Genomic DNA, 24,562 nt, shown 5'->3' with positions numbered 1-24,562 from the left:
GAATAAATGTCAAATGTATAAAACCTCTCTTCGCCGATCGCAGGTTGAAACAATAAGTTGCGGTCTCATAAAACACTTATTTTTATTCCCTGAGTGTTTGGAGCCAGGCCTAAAGCAGACAGCCAGTGCGACACCATCTGAACAGTTTATGAGTAAGATACAACTATAAGAAAAAGAAGAAATTGGAGATGTTTGGCTGTGGAGATGTGTGTGCTAACCACTTTCGTCTGCTCAGCATCACTCGCTTCCACCTCGTAAATCAGAGACAAATATGTGGAGGGCTTTTTCTTGATCTCCCTCTCTCTCTTATTGCCCACGACTCGTCAATATACGTATGTAAAGCCTTGACCTTGTCAGGGGGTCTGACTCTGTACAGGACAGATAGCAGGCTCAGGAAACTTTGAACTAGGCTAATAGGCTACAATATTGATGTAGGCTAAATGTTGCACGGATCACAAATCATATACAACATATATATTAAAAAAGAATATCGAAAATGGAAAATAATGCAATCTTTAGTGCATATAAGGCTATTTAACCCAATGCATTTTAATAGCCTATTAGGAGATTACTAATATTATTGCGTTGCGTTTCATATAATTCTGTTTTATTTCTTCTGCAAATAAAATTTATATTTTAGATTTGGGCAGGACCAAAGCGTTCATGAACTTTAAACAATGGTGGACATTTACCTATTATTATGTTAATAACTGAAAATCTCGATTTTTTTTTTTATTATTTAGACAAATTTGACAAATTACCCGACCAAAATAGTGCAAACTATTTGTAATGGCATAACGCATGACTCATAACCTTTCTCTTCGCTTCTTATCAGCATAGGCTACTCTCGCCATTTTAATAATTAATCATGTGCGCAAATATGATTTATAAATGAACTAACTTAAATATGAACTTTTAAACTTGAAGTTGAAAAGTTGTGTTTCCCCTTAAATGCATTCAAAATAAATGTAAAGTCTATTTTGTAGCAAGAACGAAACAACTTGAATTCATTATTTAGGTTATTAAAAAAAAGTGGAAGCATACAGTGTTTTTTTTTTTTATAGACTTTTCAAAATGTTTTTTTTTTAGAAATGAAGGGGAGCAACAGATATACAATTATCTGGACTCATTTATAGCTAATACTGTTTTTCTTTACATAAAAATATAAGAGTTCCTTACTGTTAAACCTAGCCTATTTGATATATTTAGGCTACATGCACCCAATACTCTCTAAAACGGCGAGTTCCAGTTTTATAAAGCTAAAATGCACTTCAAAAGATTTCTAATATAAAACTTGATACATCTTGTCATAAATCTAAGGTTAAACAGAAGGCGCCCCTGCTGGTTCTCTGCCAAGAAATATAGCCTGTAAAAACAGCAAAGAGTCTTGTTTTCTTTCTGTTTTGTTTTATTCTCTGCAGAAAGCGGATGAGTGTCTCAAGACGCGAGGAATGTTAGGCCAAAGTTTCAGTCATACAAGAAAAAAAATCAATTATTGGACAACAGCATCATGGGTCAGGTGAGAGAGCATTATTATTGTCAATATTGACCTGTGCACGTCAGGTTTAATAAGAGCATGACACATGTCAGTCACCAGTTGACGGCATGCCGGCAAAAATTCACCCTGCTATTAAAGCCGAAATATTTATAGGCTAAACCAAATTAAATTCACATTTCATAAAAGCAATGTGAAAGGACAAAGAACAGCGTCGGATTTGTGTTGTTCCGGAATTATAGGCTATTAAAAATCTTAAATATATATCAATAGTTCACGGTATTACAATTACTTTATCGAAAAGATGGAAAGCAATTTTCGGGTTGGTGTCTATTGTAAACGAATATTTCAAAAAGACAAAGCAAGCAAATGTTTCTGACACAGGGACCCGTTAGGAGAACACGAGGTGAATTATTGATCCATGTCACGAAATTATTGGTAGATTATTTTTGTTTCGTGATCTATAAATGCTACAGTTTGCCTCCTTCCTGGCCCGAGCCCGATGTAAATAATTACCCCCGCAAAAATACACACATAAAACATAATAATAAAACAAAAATTCATCAAGTGTTTTTTTTCCCCCTCGGAGAAAATACATATCCCCCATATAAATATGTAACGGTTATTATAGGTAGGCTATTGTATTTCATTCTGTAAGTAATTTGAATAAGAAAAATATATGTGAGTGAGTGATACTTTTCAATACTGGAAACAGACACTTAAAAAAAAGTTGAATCTTGTATAAAAAACGTTGAAATTGCTTAAGTTATTTTGATTAATTAAAGCAGTGTAAAATCATATGTGTATTGCCAATAACTGTTCGCATCAACATTTCAACTTGTAAATATCTCAGCGTAGACGAAAAAACTCAAAACAAGTTGTTTTGTCAAGTATGCGCAATGTTCATCAGCCAAACCAGATAATACACAACTTGAATTATTTTTGCGTAAAACGTATTACATAGAAAACAAGTGGCAGTCATTCACTATTTGCACTCACGCACAAACATATTCCATTGTTCGAAGATAACGCCAACAACAGAACTGAATTTAAAAACAACGCGAACAGTTGACTAGGCTAATGTGGTCATTTGAACCCTCACACTTTTTTAGACGATTAAAGGTTCTACATATTGTTTAGTATGCTATTGAAATTCAGTTCGATACAGTCTTAAATTTTTTTTTTTTTTTTTTAATAGTTCTTCAGAAAACAGCCATAAGCTGGAGTTAAAAACAAACAGCATGTGAAGAACCTATAATATAACATCAGTAACTTTTTAACTCCAAAGACCCTTGCAGCTATTGCTTGTGGATATAAAAAAGAAGATTTTATTGCTGAACCAAAGAACCCGTTTGCTTCCATTTATTTATTTTTATTTTTTGTGCAGACAGAGACATTATGCTCCAGACACCCCCACCAGAAGACGCTTCTGATAAATAAGAGTCATCTTACCTTTAAGAGCCGTTGCGTTACTATAGAGGGCGGTGCAGGGGCAGCAGTGTGATGGAGGCTGGCCCTCGGGCGTCAGTTTACTCCAAAACAGCTGAAGACAGGGGGGGGGGGGCTGAAAGAGACACCAGCGATCCTCGCTCAAGGAGGGGCATAAAACACTTCAGGTGCTTTTCGATCGGGTTTTATAAGGAGATCTCAGCTGGATCTCCCTCACTGCGCTCCGCCCGGTGCTTGAGGACAGAAGATGCCCAGGCAGCTCCTCTGCCCAGTGTTCGGCTCGTCACTGTGGTTGGCACTGATACTCCAGTCTCTCATTCCCTCCGCCGCTACATACAGGAGACCAGTGTCCGGAGGGAAGAGACAGAGCTTTCTGGAGAGAACCTTGATTTTACTGGACGTCAATACTCGAAGCCCGGTTAAAGTTTTGAATGACAACTTCCTCTCGTTGCAGTTGGACCCGTCTATCGTAAAGGATGGCTGGCTGGACTTCTTAAGGTAGGCTATTCTAGCTTTTGCGTTCGCATCCTGCGCATGGTGATGCTGATGTGTTTGTGTTGATTTGGGAAGATCGGAATTGCCTGCTGGAGAGGTCAGTATGTGTTTTGGAACAAGGTGGTTTAAGGCTGGTTGTGGACTACACTCTTAAAAATAAAGATTCCAAAAGGTTTTTTTCTATTTTTTTTTTCTTTTTTGCAACAATACCATTAAAGAAACATTTTTGGTTACCCATTCAGTTCTTAAAATAACCATTTGTTTTTCTTATCTAAAGAACCTTATTCTATTATAAAGAAACTTTTGTGGAATGGAAATGTTCCATGGATGGTAAAGGTGCTTTAAGGAACCCTTTTTAGAGTGTAGCAACATACAATCTTGAAGTGGTTAAGCTTGACCATGATAATGACCAGCTAGAAACCATCTTCGATGTTCCAAACCCGGCTTAAACTGGATTTTCCAACAGGAACACAACTAGACATCAATCATTTTTTTTCAATAACACATATAGGCTACCCAAACACCTACTAGGCATCTAATAGCATAGGCTACTACTTTTTAATCTATCAACCGCTCCCTTGAGTAGGCTACAAAATCCAGTATTTTCGAAAAGTAGGTTACCAGTCCCCTTTCCTCTTATTAGATGTTTAAACTTTTATGTTTGGTTGCACTTAGCTTTTCTGTACAGCTTAGCCATATAACGTTATCGTGTAAAACCCCATGCGTTTTCGCACTCATGGACATTTATTTTACGCGTAAAGTAGAATTCATCATGTTTACTCGCAATGCTTAAAACAACATCTGCTTAATCCCAATGAAACCGTGTTGTGGGGTGATGTTAGTCCATGATATAGCTCTTAAGAGATTGACTCGATGAACGAATGCCTTTTATATTAGAGCGTGAAACCTGAAAATACGCGCAGATTTGAATGGTTGTGTTAATTTGCACACCAGGGCTTGACCTGGAAGTGAATATGAGTGTCCCAGCCCCCAGAGGAGAAAAGACACAAAACCATTCGGAGAACCGAAATGTAAGTGTCTTTTATAGAACCTAACAGGTTTGAGTATCGATATAGTGTTTAATCCCGATGTATTATCGAATATTTATTATTGTGATTTATCAGGATGAGGTGTTGGAACGAATAGATTCAATAGAATTTAAGAAGTGGCCCACATAAATATGAACCCCATCTGCTGTCGTGGCATTATTGTTCGTTTTCTGTCGCGTAAAGTGTAAGTTACAGCAGATTTACGCGGTAGGCTATCGCCTTTAAAGGGGTTTTACATTGTGCGTAGGCTACTTAGTTTAATTATATATATATATGGAATGAAACAAGGACCTAATAAAAGCGGGATGTGACTTATCTACTAGGACACTTACCCACAACTTTAAGAATTATATTTCCCCCCCCACATCTTATTTGATTTGAAAATAACCTCGTAAACAGATTTGAAGTATGGGACTATTACTAATACTAGTGATATTTGTAGCACGTTTAGCTCATGCTATGCACATGCATACGTTCAAAATAAGGTTTCATAATGTCAATGCAATAGGTAACAATGCCATAATCTCATATAAATTATATCTAAATATATTGCCGTTACATCGCCATTATTACGCAGGAAGTTGCACTAATATTATTTTTCTTTTAAACTTAAATTGTAGTTGTCATTTTCCAAAAATAACATGCTTATTTATTCATGCTTCATGCTCGGTCTGATTAAATGTATTAATTCACATTATTGGACGTGACAGCAGATACTTTCTCTAAAATGTATTTTCCAAAATTCAGTTTCGGCCCACCGACCAAAACGCAGGCTTCACCGATTATGGCAATTTAGCTTGTTTTGCTGTTTCACAAAATAATATAAAACAATTCACATAGTAGCTTCATTTTATTTTATTTCAATACAATTTTATTTTATTCTTTTATGTTATCTGTTGTTGTTGTTCGATTCTTGGTTCTCATAGGCGGAATATTTGCGCAATTTATAGGCCTTCTTTTATGTGCACCTTTTACGGCTTCTCTTTTTACGACTGGTACCTTATTATGTCTCATTATTTAGTAAAGCTCTAATAAAGCTGGTATTTATTTATTTCGAAAGAAACGAGCGTGTAGCACCACAGACTGCAGCTCTGTGAATAATCTGCTGTTGATTTCAGCACTGCGGCCTGAAACACAATATATTGTAAACTCACAATCCTGCTGTGAGTTTCCGAAAGTTAAAGCACCAATCCAATGGCGACAACCAGGTCACTGCAGAAAAAATAAATAGAATATTAAATAAATAGAATAAAAATAAGTTTATAATTAATTATGAGTTTTAAAATTAGGCTATGTTTTTCTTGTGCCGGCATTACAGACTTTTACATCGTCAAAAGAATTAAGACAGTAGCACATAGCATAAAGTATAGGCTATATGTGTTATAATATATTATATAATGTTTTTGTGTCTTTATATAATTTAAAAGGATAAAGATCATATATGAACAAGCCTTAAAAAGAAATTAGTGATTTTATTCAGTTTATTCTCCATCTTCCCTCCAATGGTCTAAAATCATGAAGACAAAGCTATCTTTGTGATTTTATGCACTATTCAATGTTTAGGTAACCGAAATAACTTTCTTCCCATGGTAATGACTACTATATTTAATATGAGTAGATTGCACCCATGCAAGTTAATTTTAAGGGTTCTGTCAGGCAGAAATAGCTCTTTAAGGCAAGCACTGCTCATTTGGACTTTTTACAGTGTTGTCTACACAGTGATTCTGTATTAGCCCTACGCGTTTCTCTGAGAATAGCTGGATCTGTGATCTACATCTTTCTGTGTCCACAGCTCCAAGCGGTTAGTCACTCTGGCGCGGGGACTCTCTCCAGCTTATTTGAGGTTTGGGGGCAAACGGACTGACTTCCTCCAGTTTCATAACCTGAAGAATCTTGCGAAGTTTAGAGGGCCTGGACCGGACTATTACCTGAAAAACTATGAAGATGGTGAGGTCTAATTTGGTCATTTTCAATTAGGCAGGTATTTTGCATATATTATTGAGATGAAACAACAAAAACAAAAAAATATTTTTGTACCTCAGAAAACTTGATGAGGAAACAACTCTTAACTTGTTGAAAGTTCCAGAAATACTATTTGCAATCATGATATTAAAGCTCTATGTGTCATTCCATATGTGCATGCATACACCTAAGATATATTTGAATAAATATTGACGCTTTCATTTAGTCAGTGCATGCCTTTTGAAAAAGACATGCCTTTTTAATTCTGAAGACTTTTTATCAATAAACACAGAACAAAAAGAAATATATTTTGAGTATCTAGAAAACATGTCCACAATGCAAATGCATTGCTCTAGTGGTTAGTTTGTCCTCTTGGTGGGCAGATAAGGTGGGCGATATGACCAAAAGCTTATATCACAATTTGAGTAACTTTATTGCACAATTATACTGGTATATATCACACATTATTTTTGCTTTAAATAAGGTTATGATATCAACATTTTTGATACCATTGAAATTTCATAATTCGTCACCAATTTCAATGTCACAAAAAACAACAACAACTAATACTAGCCTAAGTAAAGAAAAACTTTCAAGCTTACTGAAGACAAGTAAACAGTGATAAAGAAAGAATAAAGAAACTAATTACAAGCATGTAGGAAAACAAACTAGAATAGAACAAAGACACAAATTAAATTTACCTAAAAAAAATCTGAGCACTAAATAAGAAATAAATTGTATAAAGTAATCAAATGTATAAAAACACGGCATAGTTTTCACTGTGTAAAGACTATATAGGCTAATTTATTAAAGTTACTAAAGTGATTCAGTGAAGAGCAGTGAGAGATGTTCTCTTTTTGTCGTTTGATTAATGACAGCTGTAGCCTAAATTTGGATGCTGTCACTTTAAGAGATATTTCACGTATTTAGTAGGCTATACTTGTGATGTGCACATTCTTTCTCAACTGTTTACGTTAACTTAAGACATAAATGACTGCGTTTACTTGCAAATAAAAGGTAATTTTGACACATAAATATACATTTAAGCGTTCAAGTCTGATTATTCGACAAAAAGCACTCGGTTCAGTTCTCACGCGCTTTAAGAGCAGCGGCTTCACGTGCGCGCACAGTTTATCTGACATCACCTGCATATATAACGAAAAGAGTTGTCTTTCGCTGCTTACTGTGCTTCAACGGTTTAATATATATATATATATATATATATATATATATATATATATATATATATATATATATATATATATATATATATATATATATATATATATATTTTAAACGCAATACTTAAAAACGCATGCTAACGATAAGCGTGACTGCATAGCACATCAACGTCATGTTCTGCCGTTGACAAATTACGGTCGGTTAATCGTGTCTATCGGTAGAATATCGCCCACCCGTTGCAAATACTCACAGAAAATAACTCCAAAATCATTATCGCGGTTTCCATGCAGACATAGTGCGCAGTGACTTCGCCCTGGACAAACAGAAGGGCTGCAAGCTGGCCAGCCACCCGGAGATGATGCTGGAACTACAGCGGGAGAAAGCGGCTCAGATGCAACAGGTCTTGTTGAAAGAACAGCTCTCCAACATCTACAGCGATGTTACATTAACAGGTAGGAGATTACAGCAACATGCATACTGAGCTAATATAGTGTATATTGGGTTAGGCTTTGTTTTTTGCCTCAGAGTTTCACAAAAGGGCTTTTATAACAAATGTAATGAATGGTGCGTATTGTTTGTGTTGATCAGTAGGAATCTGTAGTCCTGTATATGGTTTAATTTAATATATCAGGTGCGTTCTGTGTTTATGTTGTTTGAACTATGAACTATGTTGAGTTGTTTTCTCTCATTGACGTCCAGAACCACTGGTAGGCTGCAGTGATGTAATTGTTGCTGCTTGTTCCAGAAACGCATAGGTTTAATATGATGAGAAGATCAGCCAAGCATATGGTTTTATTGATCACTTTCAACAGCTGTGCTTTGCCTGTTTGTAAATCCAGTGTCCAATTTCAGATTTCATAGTCACACACACAGACATTGTCCCAAATGTTCAGATCATTTTAGGGTGAATAATTGTTTGAAAGGCAGAAATCTCAGAGGACCTGTCAGAGACCTTTTGTAGTACCGAAAATGTCAGATCAAGGATAGAATGAAGCTGAATGATGACGTATACAAAAGGCCAGTGGAAACAACAGCTGACAATGATTTCAGAAAATGACACTTTGTGAAAGCACCCGTAGTTCTGAGAGGAAGAGCAGTTTTTGCATGCGATTTAAATCAGTGTCTTTTCTATGGATATTAATGAAGGTGATTCACAAACAAAACATTTTTTTGTAAAAAGCTGTTTTGGTTGGATCAGGTGTGATATTTTGTTTGGGTGCATTCGAACTTTGCGGTGATTTCATACACTGTTGTTGATGAATTCTGACACAACACTCCACGAAGGGAATTAAATGACATATTTTGGGGTTTTCCTTGACAGACTTGCTTTTTTCCCCCGTTGTTTTATTATTATAATCGTTGCAGTAATCTCAATGTAAACTCAAATCACTGTCAGGTACAGTCAACCGGAGCGAGATTATTTGTTTAAAGCAGATTTACTGTGGAAAGATTGTACTAAATTGTATGTCAGGCACTGTGCGAGTTCCAGTGCAGGTCATGCTGCACATTTTCTTATTAAAATTGATATACAAGCTCAGATGAGAGTTTCTGAACTGCTCTTGGCGTCAAATAGACCTGAATGTTGTTCATTCAAACAGTTTCAGCAAAAAAGCACTCTTCTAACTTTCACCCGTATTTTCCAAACATCTTTTTACGCACATCTGCGTTTGGCAGGGCGGCTGTAAGAGGAATTAGGACTAAACATACTTAGCAAAGGAATCTCTCTCGCCGTGGATCTCAGCATGTGTGCTGCAGCAAAAAGCCTGTCGTGTGCATGACTGATGGGTGAGAACGAAGACACCTGGGTGCATGGCACAGACGGGTCTGTTAGCAATCAGGACGTCCCCTGCGCAGTCACTGGCAGGTGGCAGGGGAATTACAGAGAGATGTCCTGCCTCATCCATTTCCACACCGCACGGGTCTGCTTTTCTGACCCTTTCTCATTAGAGCTATCAGTAATAGGCGCGAAACTGGCCCCCTGCCAGTTAGAAAAAAAAAAACGGGGTGAGACAAGCCCAAGGTCATTCTAGCTTTCACCTCTACAATCGCTACAGTGTAGTCCAGTTAAGTTAAAGCAAACCATCTGAGACAATTCGAGGTCAGGCCGTTTAAGAAACTCTCAAGTTGCTACAGTTCCACGATGCTGAACTCCTCTTTCACTGCATTCTCTGAATTCAGTCACTGTTAGTTTCTTACAGTTGAGTGTAGCTTTATAAAATTTGCAAATGAATGATAAAATCAAACCAGTGTCTGTTAAAGCGATTGATTTTTAACCCTGTGAAGCCTACTGTATCATATTTGATATGCACACATTTCTAAAGCTTTTGATCATGATCAAAACTTTACTGAAAAACCTGTTGTACACAATCTACAAGCCTTCTGTCTTCTGTTTGGTAGTTCATATTGTTTAGCAAGTAAAAGGCATTGTGAAAACCCACCTTCAGGTTTTTTTTTCCATAAATTTTTGCTTATTTTTAGTGCTGGACAACGATTTAATCGCATCCAAAATAGAAGTTTGTGTTTACATAATATATGTGTGTGTGTGTACTGTATATTTTGTATATATATACACACATATGCATGTATTTATCTAAGAAATATTTGCATGTACATACTGTATATATTTATACATAATTTATATTATATATAAATATTTTATATATAAATAACATTTTCTTAAAAAAAAAAAAATATATATATATGTGTGTATATATATGTATGTATATATATGTATGTATATGTATATATATATATATGTGTATATATATATATGTATATGTATATATGTATATATATGTATATGTATATATATGTATATATATGTATATGTATATATATGTATATATATGTATATGTATATGTATATGTATATATATGTATATGTGTATATACATGCATGTGTGTGTATTTATATAAACAAAAATAATTATACACACTACACACACATATATATATATATATATATATATATACATATATTATGTAAACACAAACTTTTATTTTGGATGCGATATATCGCGATTAATCGTTGCCCATTGTAAATGTAAAAATAACTTTTTTAAGATGAACAAAGATGTATTTTAAGATGAATTTAACATTGAAACCCCTGATTATATAGACTGGGTAAACCCAGCCCGATCTGCCGGTGATTTGATTTCGCCCTGCATCTCAGGCTGAAGTGTACAATCTTCTATCCTGCTTCCCTTACAAATCTGCAGGGACCAATCACAAACTGGCTTATCCACCTGGCGCGCTATTGGCGGGTTTAATCCAATCCAATTCCTTTTAACCTCACGACGATGCTCAATGGCTTCTTTAGTTTAGCAAACAAATCCCTCGAGTGGTTGTAAATACCACTCACTTTCATGTTTTTTTTTTATTTCGCACAACCTGCAAAAATCGCTTGATGCCATTGCTGCTTCTGCAAACCGCTGATCAATGCTCCAAACCAACAGGTTTGTTGACATGTTTCCTGCCTGGAGTTTTCGCTGCAAAGTACGTCACCTGGATCGTTGGTCTGACTGGTTGAAGGACTATCCAATTGCGTACAGAGTCATTTGAACTATGCCCGCTGATCACGCCTCTTGTGCCATAGAAAATACAGAGCAGACTCCCCAGACCAATGTTCAATCTTAAAAGATTGAGCTTGGTCTGGTGATAGCCAGACTACTGATTATATAGATTACATAATATATATATATATATATATATATATATATATATATATATAATGAGAGGTTTTAATGTTAATAAAAACATGTAGCAAACAACAAAACTGAATTGGACACCCAAGGAAATGACAACACAAGGTTGGAATATAGTCTATATGAATTGTTCGCATTGAATACTTGGGGTTAGAGTTGGGGTTTAAAACAATCGCAAACCAGAATGAGTTTGAAACAAAACAATCAAGTGCATTACTGAATTGACTAGTAATGGCTGGTGTAACTTTCACCTTTAAAGACTTGTTGGACATTTTAACCATACATTTCATCCGTGTGTTAGTTTGAAGTGCTGATAGAGTCATGGATTCGTGAATATGCTTGCATTCATAACCCCACTACAGATGTATATGTCATTCAGTACAAGCAGACATATTAAATATGATAAATACCCACAGTACACCGTTCTAAATGACTTATCCGTGCTTTGCTCGTCACCCATTCCTGGAAACCTATCTCGTGCACATGCATTGAGTGAAGTGTCAAATGATATGTTGTTAAATTGATTAAAATTCCATCATGTCCTCAGAGCTCGGCTGTAGAGGGCTCTATAGTTGTCATCGTGTGATTCTCAGTGTGTCTGAGGTCACGGTGCACTTTAGATCCATGTGCAGCACTACAGCCGGTTTCCCAGACTCTCAGGAGAGTGGCATTCATCATACATAACTGTCTCTTTAAATCACACGAATTTGCTTGCTTTCACTCTCTTGCGTTCTTCGGCTGGAAACTGTTCTCCTACGTCCACTTAGAGACACGAGGGAGTCTCTCTGTGTGATGCTAGCATGTTAAAATGCAGCATAGCTATATTCAAAGCTATTTCCTGCCCGTTTGCTCTGAGACAAATGACAGGAAGTTGTCCAGTGAGGGCAGTTTGCGTATTAGCTATAGCTGACGGTTAGCCTTTAGCCTCTCGTTTTCGTTGAACGCAGTAACTGTTTGAGTTTTTGGTCCTCAAATAGTCATTAAAAAGTAAGGAAATGTTATGAAAATGAGCTAGAGGTGAGGAAACCTGTGATTCTTTTTTTGTTGTTGCACAAAATAAACGCTTATATATCTGAGAAAATGAGGAGTGGTTTTGACCAGATGCTGTCTGCGTCATTTGTTTTCCTTCTACAAGTGTGGGTAACATGCCCATGTTGTTCAGAACAGTTTTTTTTGGCTCGTGGAGCCCAACTTTTTGTCCAGTTGAAAACGTTTGCACCAGAATTGGGCGGTTATTTCATTGAAATGATTGCTGGAGTATTTTGATGAATACCGCATGGCAGAATTTGATTTGCCAGTCTTCCTGTCCTCTTCTCTATTCTTGTCTGACTGTGCTCAAAGTGACACAAAGAGTTTGGAGTCTTTTTCTCCTCCCCCAGCAGCAGTGAAAACACACATGTGTGCACTCAACACAAACACAGTGAGTGCTCGTAGAATAGTGTGCTAATGATAGATCTGAGGCTCTGACAGATGTTTCTGCCTGTGAAAGAAAACATGAGTTTTTTTTTTTCTATATCTGAGACATTAAGCAGATACTCACACACATGCATAATATTCTCCAGAAGAGTTAAAGGGATAGTTCACCCAAAAAATTTGGAAAAATTCTTTCATCATTTACTCTCTCATGTCGTTCCAAGCCCATAAGACTTGCGTTCATCTCCGAAAGAAAAATGACGATTTTTGAATGAAATGTGAGCGATTTCTGTCCCTCCATTAAAAGCCTATTCACCCAAAACTCAGATGCCTGTTCATTAACTCCCTGGTTTCACAAACAAGGCGTAAGCCCAGTCCTAGACTAGACCTACAATGCATGTTTGAGCTGTTTTAACTGATATCTTAAAATTTGGCAGTGCCATTTTTTTGTCTCAAGATGCACACCAGTAATGTTTTTTTCCTCTAAGGCACGTTAAGGCTACTTAAATGCCCTAATTAAACTAAGGCCTAATCCTGGCTTAATCTAAGCCTTGTCTGTGAAACCAGGCCAAAGAGATTTGTAAAATAAATCCATATGAATCCAAGTCTTTTGAAGAGACAGGATCACTTTAAACAGATTTCATTTAGACTACTATTATTCACATATAAACACTGATCAGCAGACATACATAAAGCATTCAAATATTGTAAAGAGAAGCTCAACTGTACTTGAGAATACAACTATGACGTGAGAAGAAACTTCATTGGTTCTCATGCGTCAATCATTGTGGTTGAGCTTGTTTACCATATTTGAGTGCTGTATGAACGTTCACTGATAAAATATGCTAATAAAAGTCTAAATGAAATCTGTTTATCATATAAAGCGATCGTGTCTCTTCAGAAGACGTGGATTAACCCTTTCACGCATAGTGGTCACTACAGTGGACAGCTATTAAAAAAGCATTTTCTTGAATTTGCACGGGTTTTTATGGCAAAGTTGCACATTAGCCTCTTCACTGGACCCTCGTGCATCATCCTATAAATTGCAATCAAGTAGCAAGCCATTGTGTTTCGATTTTTTTTTCCCCCTCCAAACCAAGATGGCCAAGGGTCAGTCAGACATGCCAAGTTGCCCTGGAATATCCACCCATTCCTTCTATCCTAGGAGACTCTTGTAGGTAAAAAAAATATTGCAGCATCAAGCAATATCTAATGAGTCATATCACAGTAAAATTTTCCAAGTTTTGATTTTAGATTGAGAGAAAACTCTGATTAATCACGTCCACTGTAGTGGACGTCATGCATCAATTGCTATATTTCAGCTACAATTCATAATTATAATGTGAATATTGTTTTTGAAACTTAAAACTTAAAAACTTAATGTGCAGTGACTTTTTTTACTGTAAATAAATGTATTTGTATTATTAGAATGTAATTTTCATTGACATCGAAAAAAGTTATGTGATTACATAATGTATGACACTTGTAATGCATTACTTTACTTGTTAGATCAAAAGGTAATCTGATTTCGTAATGCACGTTATTGTAATGTGTTTTTTTTACTAATAACATCAAAAAGTAATCTGATTACGTAATGCATGTTACTTGTAATGCGTTTCTTTACTCATAACATCAAAAAGTAATCTGATTATGTAATGCGCGTTATTGTAATACGTTTCTTTACTCATAACATCAAAAAGTAATCTGATTATGTAATGCGCGTTATTGTAATACGTTTCTTTACTCATAACATCAAAAAGTAATCTGATTACATAATGCATGTTACTTGTAATGCGTTTCTTTACTCGTTACATCAAAAAGTAATCTGATTAGGTAATGCACATTACTTGTAGTTAATTACTTGTTAGATCAAAAAGTAATCTGATTAGGTAATGCATGTTACTTGTAACACATTACTTTACTTGTAACATCAAAAAAGTAATCTGAATGCATTATGCATGTTACTTGTAATGCGTTACCCCCAACACTGATCATTTCAGATGAGATTGAAAAAAACCCGTATCGCTAGGTTTTCTATGATAGAGGGCTATGATAGAAATGTGCATGTCCATCTTGAACATAATCAGAATTATCAGCTAATAAGGGTAAATCTCCATACTCTGGTGCACTGGAGGGAGCATCTGAGTGGTTTCCACAGTTGTACCTTGACAGGCTGTAGAAAATTCTGATGGAATCACGTCCTCATGTTCTGATATCAAAGATACACGATGTGCAACTTGTATGAAGTTGTATGAAGCCTTTGCAATATTTCGCATTTATATTTTTTGTATATATTTTATAGTTTTCACATGATTTGATATAATTGTATTGATTAGTTTGTTAAATTCACATACTTTATCTGTTTGATTATTGTCTTATATTTAATACAGTATATCTTCAGTTTAAACCATAACCGCATGCTGTCCACTCAAGTGATCTCTTTGAAAAATTTGTAAAAAAATAAAATAAAAATCAATTCTTGTTTTTCATGCCCTAAGAGCAATAAAAACACATAGGAAAAAAATCCTGACTGAGGTTATCATAATTCATGCATGAAAGGGTTAAACGATTCATGTGGATTTATTTTACGATCTCTTTATGAACGTTTTGAAGTGTCAGAGGTTTAGGTGAAAATATCTTCATTCGTCTTACAAAGATTAACATTTTATGGGTTTGGAACGACAAGAGGGTGAGTAAATGATGACAGAACTATCCCTATTTGGGTGAACTATCCCTTTAAGAGCTGAACATTTATAGGTCATACAAATAGTGAAGCTAATGAACAATATTCTGATACGCATAAAAATGTATATAAAATCTATTTTTAGAGCAGTTTGACGTCTGTTTAATTGCTGTAAAATGAAAGGATGTCACTATAATACAAATAAACAAAATAAGCTTATTTTATTTTTCACTTATTGTTAGGCATTATTGATATTTTACAACCATAGAGAGAGAGTTAGAGAGATGTTGGCAAACATGGCGTGAACATTTACAATCTCAGTGTGTGGCATGAGTGAACTGAACTGTAAATAAATGAGACACTAATACGTATAACAGACTCTTCAGAATGTTTCCACGTTGCCCATTACTCAAGGCCTTGCTCTTCTAAACGACCATAAAACAACAACTGAACTGGAAAAATAAAATGTGCCACAACAGAAGGTTATGAAGACAGAGTGGACTCTAGATACATCTCATAAATGTAACAAGGAGCTGTCAGACTCAGACTGCGCTATATATTGCAATTTGCCAAATGAATTGATAAACTAGCCTTCAAATGAATTTGCAAGTAGAAACAGATAATAGCAGCATATTTACAATTTTCAAAATAATGAAAATAAACTGTGACCAAATGTTAAGAGAAAACAGATGTTTACAATGCTAGGAAGGAGCCGAAAATTCCCTGCTGGGTACACAAACGCAATCTAATAATGATGTTAGCGTCAAAATTATCGGATGTGTTTAAAATGGAGTTTCAGATCTTAAATGACTTGAAAATGAATTGCACTTTATGGTCCAGTGTGGATAATTTAATTGCAACCAAACAGTGTTATTGAAATGAATGAAGATGTTTTTGTAGGATTTCAAAACTGGACTCGCGGAGCGATGCTAATGATTCTGTTATTTTTTTTGTCAATCTTTGTAATATGTGGTGATCAAAGTATGATTCATTTGCTAGTTACGTCACATTTGGAAACATAAGATTACCCTACTGTGAAATATGAGGTGGGCCAGGAGATTTTGTATCAGTTTTGTATTGGAGAGAATGTTTCTACAAATTCTGAGCCAGGAGTTTGTGGGATTTGGAAGGGCCACATTTTACACTTTTGCATCAGTTCCCCTTAGTATCAAAATCTGGGAAATGAATGATGACATGATACATTAATCTACATCTCTTTGGTGGTTAAACCAAGTCACACATATTGGAGTTATTTGCCTGGCCTTACCATGCAACACAAAATACCAAATAATAATCCAAGATAATCCCAGCAAAGGAGTTCCCTTTCTTGCGATTGCTATAAAGCCATAAGCTTCCAGTCTTTGAAGTTTCCTTTTCATTTGATTCATTCATTTGATAGTGGTTTTTAAATGAGTCATTGTGCATGAGAATGGACTGCACTGAAGCAGCTGCAGGTAGTTTAATACCACCCCTTCATAAACAAATATTAAACGGCTACAATTCCCAAAGACATCTGTGATCTTACCACATACGTTTCAAGTGCTGACATGACTTAAACCTTTATTAAAAATCAATAAAGAATGTAATTGCATGAAATTCTTTAACAGAATCACCGTAGCAATCGCAAAATCTCAATGGGCTTGGTCCGTGAAACGCGAGCAGAGCAAATTTCTGTGCAAATCGTTTGAAAAAGCATTGCGACGCAAATTACCGCATTTAATTTAATTGGATTCATGAATGTTTTACAAAAAGATTCGTTCTGCTTGTGTTTCATAACCGAGGCCCTAAGGATTTCCCGCCACACACTAAAATGCCCTTATTTCCGTTCTTACACAGAGATTTATAAAAAAAAATTAAAAATTATTATTATGTCAAGTATCAAATTGCCATATAAGTACAACGTGTCTTTATTTCAACAGCAAATTATACACATCCGGGACTTATGACTTGGAACGTGAGCTAATATAATCAAATAATAAATAAATCTCTGCGGAAGAACAAAATAAGTGTGCTTTCACGTTAACTTTAATGAAGGACGTATGTTTTGAACGAGGAATTGAAGACAAACGAAGGCAAACAAATCTTCGTTTGTCTTCAATTCCTTCTTCAAAACATACGTCCTTCATTACTTACAGACTTTTAGCACCTCCCTAATTAAGCTGTCAGTCGATATTCACAGGCTCGCCCCAGAGCACCATTATATTCAGTGTTTTTTAAGGAATTAGCACTGTTGGGCATTTTGTTAATAGCCGACATTACAAAGACCGAAGGGAGTGATTGTTGTGGCAGCTTGGCGTTATGCGAGGTGAAGTCTGGTTATATATTGCCGTAGTGATTTCACCTGGCAGCTTCAGTACTCTCAGCCTGGTTGGACATTGATTTAACTAGTTTTAATGTTCCAAGGACCATCTGGCTTCACCACAAGTTCACCCTGCGTGTTGAACTTTCTCCAGGAGAATTACATATGCATTGAAGTCAGGGTTGTGTGCCGTTTAGAGAATGAGAGTGCTACTTCAGGTACTGAATTCAAGAAAAAAATTAATATGATTTTTAGACATTAGGATGTACACAAAAAACTCCATATTTGCAAAGTGATTACACAACAACATTTTAGACTTTTTCATCAGGCCATACATCTACTGTAATGTTAATAAATATTTAATATAACAATAATTATTCATATTAATAATATTACAGTATGTATTTGATCAATGCTTTGGCTTTTTTTGCATCTATTTTTTTATTGGCGAGCAAAAAGTATACAAACTAACTGATATTTCTCTACAGTGCAGGTTATTCAACATTAATTTTTTTACAGTATATAAAACTATTCTGTTAAATGAGTGTGCAATACAACAGCACTCTTGCTTGTATAATAGTTATAAAGAATGTTTCATTGAACAGTATATTGAATGTAGTTTTAAGAAATATTTCTAATCAGACTAAATCTATTCTACATGTCAAATTATTTGATGTAAGATATTTATGGCCATAAATAGTCCAAATTAATTATATTTATTAAGTTTAATTGAATTCGGTCAATTCTTCTTCCTATCATTCCAATTCAAATTCCGGTTCAACATCCTGTGTGACATCAAATTCCAACTCAGTAATAGAAAGAGACTATTTGTATTCTGCTCAACCCCTATTGAAATGTATAGGTTGTTTAGCTCACTAAAAGGCCTATTTCATTGAGAAAATGTAATTGAATACAATGAAATTTCCCAACCAAGTGTACTTTAGTTAGATGGTCCACTTTAGACATTGAACTGTACAGTAAGTAACTTTGCAACTACATGTAAAGTAACTCTTATTAGGGTATTAGTAGACTGTAGTGGACTGTTAGTTGACTAATAGGTTAGGGTTACAGTAGATGTAAGTAGAATATGTTGACATGTAGTTACTGATAGTCAGTAGAATGTCCAAAGTCGCCTATCGAAATAAAGTGTTACCCACAAGTTGTCGAAAAATGTATTCATTTTGTTGAATTTTGATATTGCATTTCAGAATATAATGGTGTGGATTGTATTCTGCTTGGAGATCTGATCCAATGCAGGTCACGGTGCAGTAAAGTAAGTGTATGTCAGTCTGCTATTTTCATATTCTGGCTGATCACAGGCTGCTGGCTCTGTCCTCCACGCTCTCATGCGCAGTTCTGTGATGTTTCAGACGCAGGAGAGATTTGTGGCTCATGAACGTCTCATCTGATTTGTGCTCTCACTCCAAAGTGTATCAGGTTACTCTTTTCTTGTGTTTTTTTTTTTAATAGCACAGCTGCTGAACTCTTCTCTGGACTGTTCAGACTGAACAGAGACCCCAAGCTCAGTGGGTCTGCTGCAGAAATTTATTAAAACTGCCCAAAGATTTGAGAATTATGTGAGGAGAAGTCGAGATCTAGATGTTACCACCCGTGGAGAGGGTTTTATTCATTTTTATTTTCTTTGTCAGTAGTTGTTCTGCTCCTGCAACACTTGTCAGGGATCATTAATCATCCGGATGCTTCCCACTGAGGTCATTTTGTATTATAATTCTCATGTGTGATCTTTTGTCCCAAGATTAAATACTGAGGCCAGACTCACAACCAGGATTTGGCAGCCGGACATCACACATGAGCAAAATCACTAACTGGACGCCTGACCAAATACTTGTTAGTGTAATGTAATCGCATTTGTGCTGAACCAGACAGCTTCTCTTAAGTTTTCCACAGACAGTATTTGAATAATAGTTATGTTTAAGTAATGCCCATAATGATCTGAATGGTTGGCTCACAGGCAAGAGTCTAGCCTTTAAAGCAATACTGTATGTAATTGAATGAAAACTAACATTTAAACACAAACTCAAATTGACATTAGCTGTATACATATATACATAACTTCCATTAGATAACTTCTATATGATAACTTCCATATTACAAAGATTGCAATTAGTTGCGTTGCCAGTTTCAGAAATCACAGAATTGTGTAATGAGAATTTCTGTCAGTCCATAAGTAGATTATCTCAATACAAAATAAAGCGAAATATGCAGTTCTGCTTGCAGATATAGTTAACTTGTCATTAATTGCCTTAGACAAATCTCTGAGTAGATCTGATGTCTCCAACTTTTGCAAAACCATTAATTCTGCCTCTAAGTAATGCTTTATTTAAATAGTACCTTTTAAAAGTAGTGTTTCACAGAAAAACTGCTAAATTATGTTGTGCAGCTTCTGAAAGTTGTGTAAAGTCACCCAAGCTCTTTCCATATTTTTTGTTTGCACTTTGCAGTATGAATTATTGAGTGGACTGTGGGTGTGGCGTCTGAGATCATGCTTGAACACTAGTGTGCCAAGGCCAAATGAGGTCATTGCACAATTCCTAGATATGACCATTGATAAGAACAACAGGAAGGTATTCCTCTAAAAAACATTTCCAAAGTTTTGCTCTTTGACACTGTTTATAGTTTCTCAGAGAGTGTGATGCCAAGCGTATGTTTGGAAATCTAGGATGTACTGTGAGGAACAGCCAAAAATGCTTTCATTTCAATTGTTTTCCCATGAAAAGTCTCGTTTGTTAGATGACAAATAATGTTGTATACATTAGAAAAGTAGATTCTATTTTTAGTTAAAAGAACAAGAAATTAAATGAATTTGCTCTCTCCAATTTCTCTCATTCCTGCCCAGCTATTTGTTTATTTGTAAATCTAGAGAATTTGCCAGAAGCCTGAATATTGACATGTGGAATGCAGAACTATTGCTGCTCAGACTAACCATACAAACAGAACTGTGCGTCTTGATGTGTGTGCTAAGGAGAGAGTGTTTGTGTCAGTATATAGGGTGTTCCCCAAATCACTAAAATTTTGGAATAAAAGTTGTTCCTGAACTTTATGTACATTGTTTATGTCATAATATGACTGAAGCATAAAAAAAACATTCCCCAGTATAGTGCAGTGAAGATGTTTTTGTAAGGGAATAGTTTTTGCAGCTAGGAAATTCTACTGAATATCTCCTTTTGTGTTCCACAAAATAAAGAAAGTCAATATAGGGTTGGAATGACACAAAGGTGAGTAAGTTACAAAACAGAATTTTCACTTTTGGGTGACCTGTATCACTTGAATATTGGAGCCCCTTCCGCTAACCTTTGGGTTAGCAGCCCATATCTTTCACCACATTTGTGATGGTTAGTCAGTTATCTGTTTCCTCTCAGGGAGTACTATTAGAAAGTTGAAATCTATCAGGACTTGAATTGAACTAAACTGAACTGGGTGAAACAAAAATATGTGGATAAATGTCAATACCGCCACAATGGTGCTAAGACCTCCCTGCACCTCAGATTCAGTAAGTTTTGAAAACAGCATGTGAAGAAATCTGTATTCTGCAATGAATTTTATAAGTCCATAAACATAATGAAATTTGCTCTGGTCTAGGGAACATGGTCAGGAAAAGTAAAATTGAGTTTTCTGTGGTAGACTGGAGAGCTTTAAAACAGCCCCAAAACCCCTCTGCTTTATTTTGTTCACTTTAAACTTGAGTGACAAGTCTAAGCAAAGGCAGATGGAGACTGCCGTTGACTGGGCACGGCAATAGAGCATTGTGCTACAGTGCTAGTGCCCCATTATGCTAGTGTTATTAGCACAATTTGCAGCAGCTTATAGTGCTAAACATTTTAATAATGGTAACATCATTGTCACCAATTTGATCTTATTGCTTTTTGGAGGTATTCATTCATACATAAAGTGTGATTCTGGCACTTGCAAAAAAAAAAAAGCTTGGATAGACACTGTTACATGCAATAATAACATATGGTCCACTCCTAGAATGGAAACACTTGTGCATATGTTGAACTTCAGAGATGTAAAAATGTTTATAAATCATTTCAGGTTTGTAGATTATTGAATGCATAGGAAGATTTGATTGTATTTATAATAAATGTACATCTTGCCATTTATTTGGTGTATATTATCGCATAGCACAATCTGAGTATTATACTTGGGCCAACACATTCTCATGGCAATTCGTTACTGTTGTACACTTTTGCAAATTAGTTGCAAATTTTTCTCTCATTTGTTCAGTTTTGTACCAACTGCTTATGCCCTACTAATGGTTAGGTTTAGAGATGAGGTTAGGAGAGGACCCTCATGCATACTTTTTTCTTAAAAATCTCACTTTTTTGTATGACTCACTTTAAGCATTCTTTTTATCTTCTTCTGAAAATCGAATGTATAGGTAAGAATCACATTTTACAAAATCATCACCTCGTAAAATAGTTACTTTTGTCATAAGAGTGGGTTACTTAAAAGGGGTCTACTTAAAAGAGTTTGTGTTTTAGACAATCAAAATGTAGATATTGTACATTTCAGTATCTGTCTAAACGTGCAAAAATGTATGCGTACACTGTGAATATGTATACAAATATAAATGAGATCGCCTTTATATTGCATATTAAATAGAGGTAGTAAAATAGAGTTGTTGAGGTCTGTGAGAGAACAAGTTGTTGTAAAACTGCGTCTTGGTTGTTTTTGAAGCTTGAAAAGAAGTTTTAACAGACTCAGGCTAGCTGATGTCTGTTTCAGGTTGCTGACATGTTTGACTAGAGCAAGCGTGATCTGTCTACTTGAGAATTTACAATGGGAACCCAAGACTAATGTTTTGATGGCTTGTATCTTTGAAAAGAACAGAGCATTTTTCCAATAATTTTACCTCAATAAATACCTTCCAGAGAGCATCTGGTGGAAACATGCAATTCAGTTGTGAAGTCTATTCCAGTGCTGTCCGACACGGTTACTAACAGTTACTTACTGCTCTTTATGTCTGCACCTCTGATGTGGAGCTGAGGCCAGCGAATGAACTATGTACTTATGGGACTTATCTCATGATATGAGCCATTATGGTAACTCAATCTTTTAATGTGTCCCACGTATATGGAGGAATAATTCTGGAAAACAAGTTCCATTGATAACTGGTGCAGGTGGTTTGTCTGTTTTGCTGTTTTGAATTTGGTGTTTTGACTCATATGCTGTGTAAACTTGTCACAGTCATGTTTAGTTTTAGTCATAGTCTTTATTGTCTGATTTGCCCGAGGTCTAATTCATTCATTAGTTGCTATACTCTCCGATTAGTGTCACACCTGTTCCCTGTTCTGTTGATTATCTTCCCTCTGTGTATTTAAGCCATCAGTTCTCCTCTGTTCTTTGTCTTGTGTCTATGTTTCTGGATTGTGTTTGTAGATCTCTCTCTGTGAGTCTTGTTTTATTGTTCATTCTGCATAACGCATCATCTTTCGGATTACGCTACAGCCAACTTGCCAAAGCACACAAGACCACAGAAAGGATTATTTTCAGCCAAGATTTAAAATAGATATACCAGCCGTCCGAATGCTCTGTTTGAAGCAGGAGCATCGATCCCTCGAGGACCACACAAGTAACTTTTTAGATCTGGGGTGCCTGACGCATTTTCCCTGTGTGTTTATTCTGGCCAGCCTTAACGAATGAGCAGACAAAGGCACGTCTGCCCAGTGATGGTCCTCGAGGGACATTCACTGAGTTTGTGGAGTGGGTGCTGGTACAAACTGTCTCTCCCTTTACTGTTTCCATTGCGGATGAAGACATCGCTAGCCCCACTCCAGACCCAGAGCCCAGCAGCCATCAGCATGCCTGCCGTGGGATGCCAAAGCCCACCACTCATTGGGTGCCTGAGCCCACCATAACACCAGAGCCGGAGCAATCGCCTGAGGCAAATTTCATCATAGAGCCTGAGACCAGTGTGTGAATCAATGACCGAGACCAAGTGAATCTTGAGGTGTGTGAGCTGGTTACATCATTCGTCATTGAGGGCATATTGGTGAAGTTTGTTGGACTGGATTGGATCCCTGCCAACACTCTCTCCACTGAGGTTCATGCAGTAAGCTGGGTTCCTGAGGAATTATTATGAGCTGGATTAGGAGGTTATAGCTGGTCTTCAATCACCGCTTGTCTCCCATTTCCCAAGTCCTCAAAATCATCCTTGGATAAGCCTATTTCTGTGTCATCCAAGTTGTCGCTGGTTAAGCCCAGTACCAAGTCTCCTTCGTTGCAGATGGTCCTGCCCAGCCTCCCTCTCCCTCCTCCACTACCAAAACCATTCAGTTCCTCTGCCTTGTCTCTGCTGTCTCCCCTCAGCTCCTCCAGTTGTTCCTCTCTGCTGCACGATCCACCATGGGCTTTTCAGTCATCGGCTCCACCTTGGCTCGTGGATCCCAAAGCTCCACCTCAGCCCTCCAAGCCTTATACTCCACCTTGGCTCTCTGACCCATCTGCTCCACCTTGGCTCAAAGCTCCCTCGGCTCCACCCTGGACTCTTATCCCTCAGGATCTGCCGGGCTCCCTCGTCCCTCTGTCTGCACCTTGGTCCATCGTTGCTCTGTCTCCACATCGGACTTCCGAGTCAGCTGCTCTGCCTCCCTCCACCCCTCTGGCTCCTCTGGGCTCCTCCTTCCCTCTGGTTCCGCCATAGTCCTCACTCCACCCCGGTCTGCCAAGCCAATAAGTTCAATAACAATGTCGATGTTGGAAAATTCCTCAATTATGAATTCAATTAGCTTTTAAAGAAGCTCTGCAGAAGACAGCTGAATTCAGTTAAAGTTTTTGTTCTCTTCCAATAGTGTCAGTGCAGTCAAATTA

At 36.5% G+C, this 24,562-nt stretch overlaps 1 protein-coding gene across 1 annotated transcript in view; it reads left to right on the top strand.

Annotated features, from left to right (window-relative positions):
• Positions 1-3,082: 3,082 nt before the first annotated feature.
• hpse2 (heparanase 2) overlaps positions 3,083-24,562 on the top strand; it is an 87,209-nt gene continuing 65,729 nt past the window's right edge. The window contains exons 1-3 of the mRNA XM_079854421.1: positions 3,083-3,442; positions 6,281-6,435; positions 7,923-8,084. Of these exons, the coding sequence (XP_079710547.1) occupies positions 3,192-3,442; positions 6,281-6,435; positions 7,923-8,084 (568 nt within the window). The 5' untranslated portion in view covers positions 3,083-3,191. The remainder of the gene's footprint in view (positions 3,443-6,280; positions 6,436-7,922; positions 8,085-24,562) is intronic.

This window comes from Squalius cephalus, assembly GCF_949319135.1.
Source record: "Squalius cephalus genome assembly, chromosome: 21".
NCBI lineage: Eukaryota > Metazoa > Chordata > Actinopteri > Cypriniformes > Leuciscidae > Squalius > Squalius cephalus.
The sequence above is the reverse complement of the archived record's forward strand: the minus strand, read 5'-3'. Positions and strand labels throughout refer to the sequence as shown.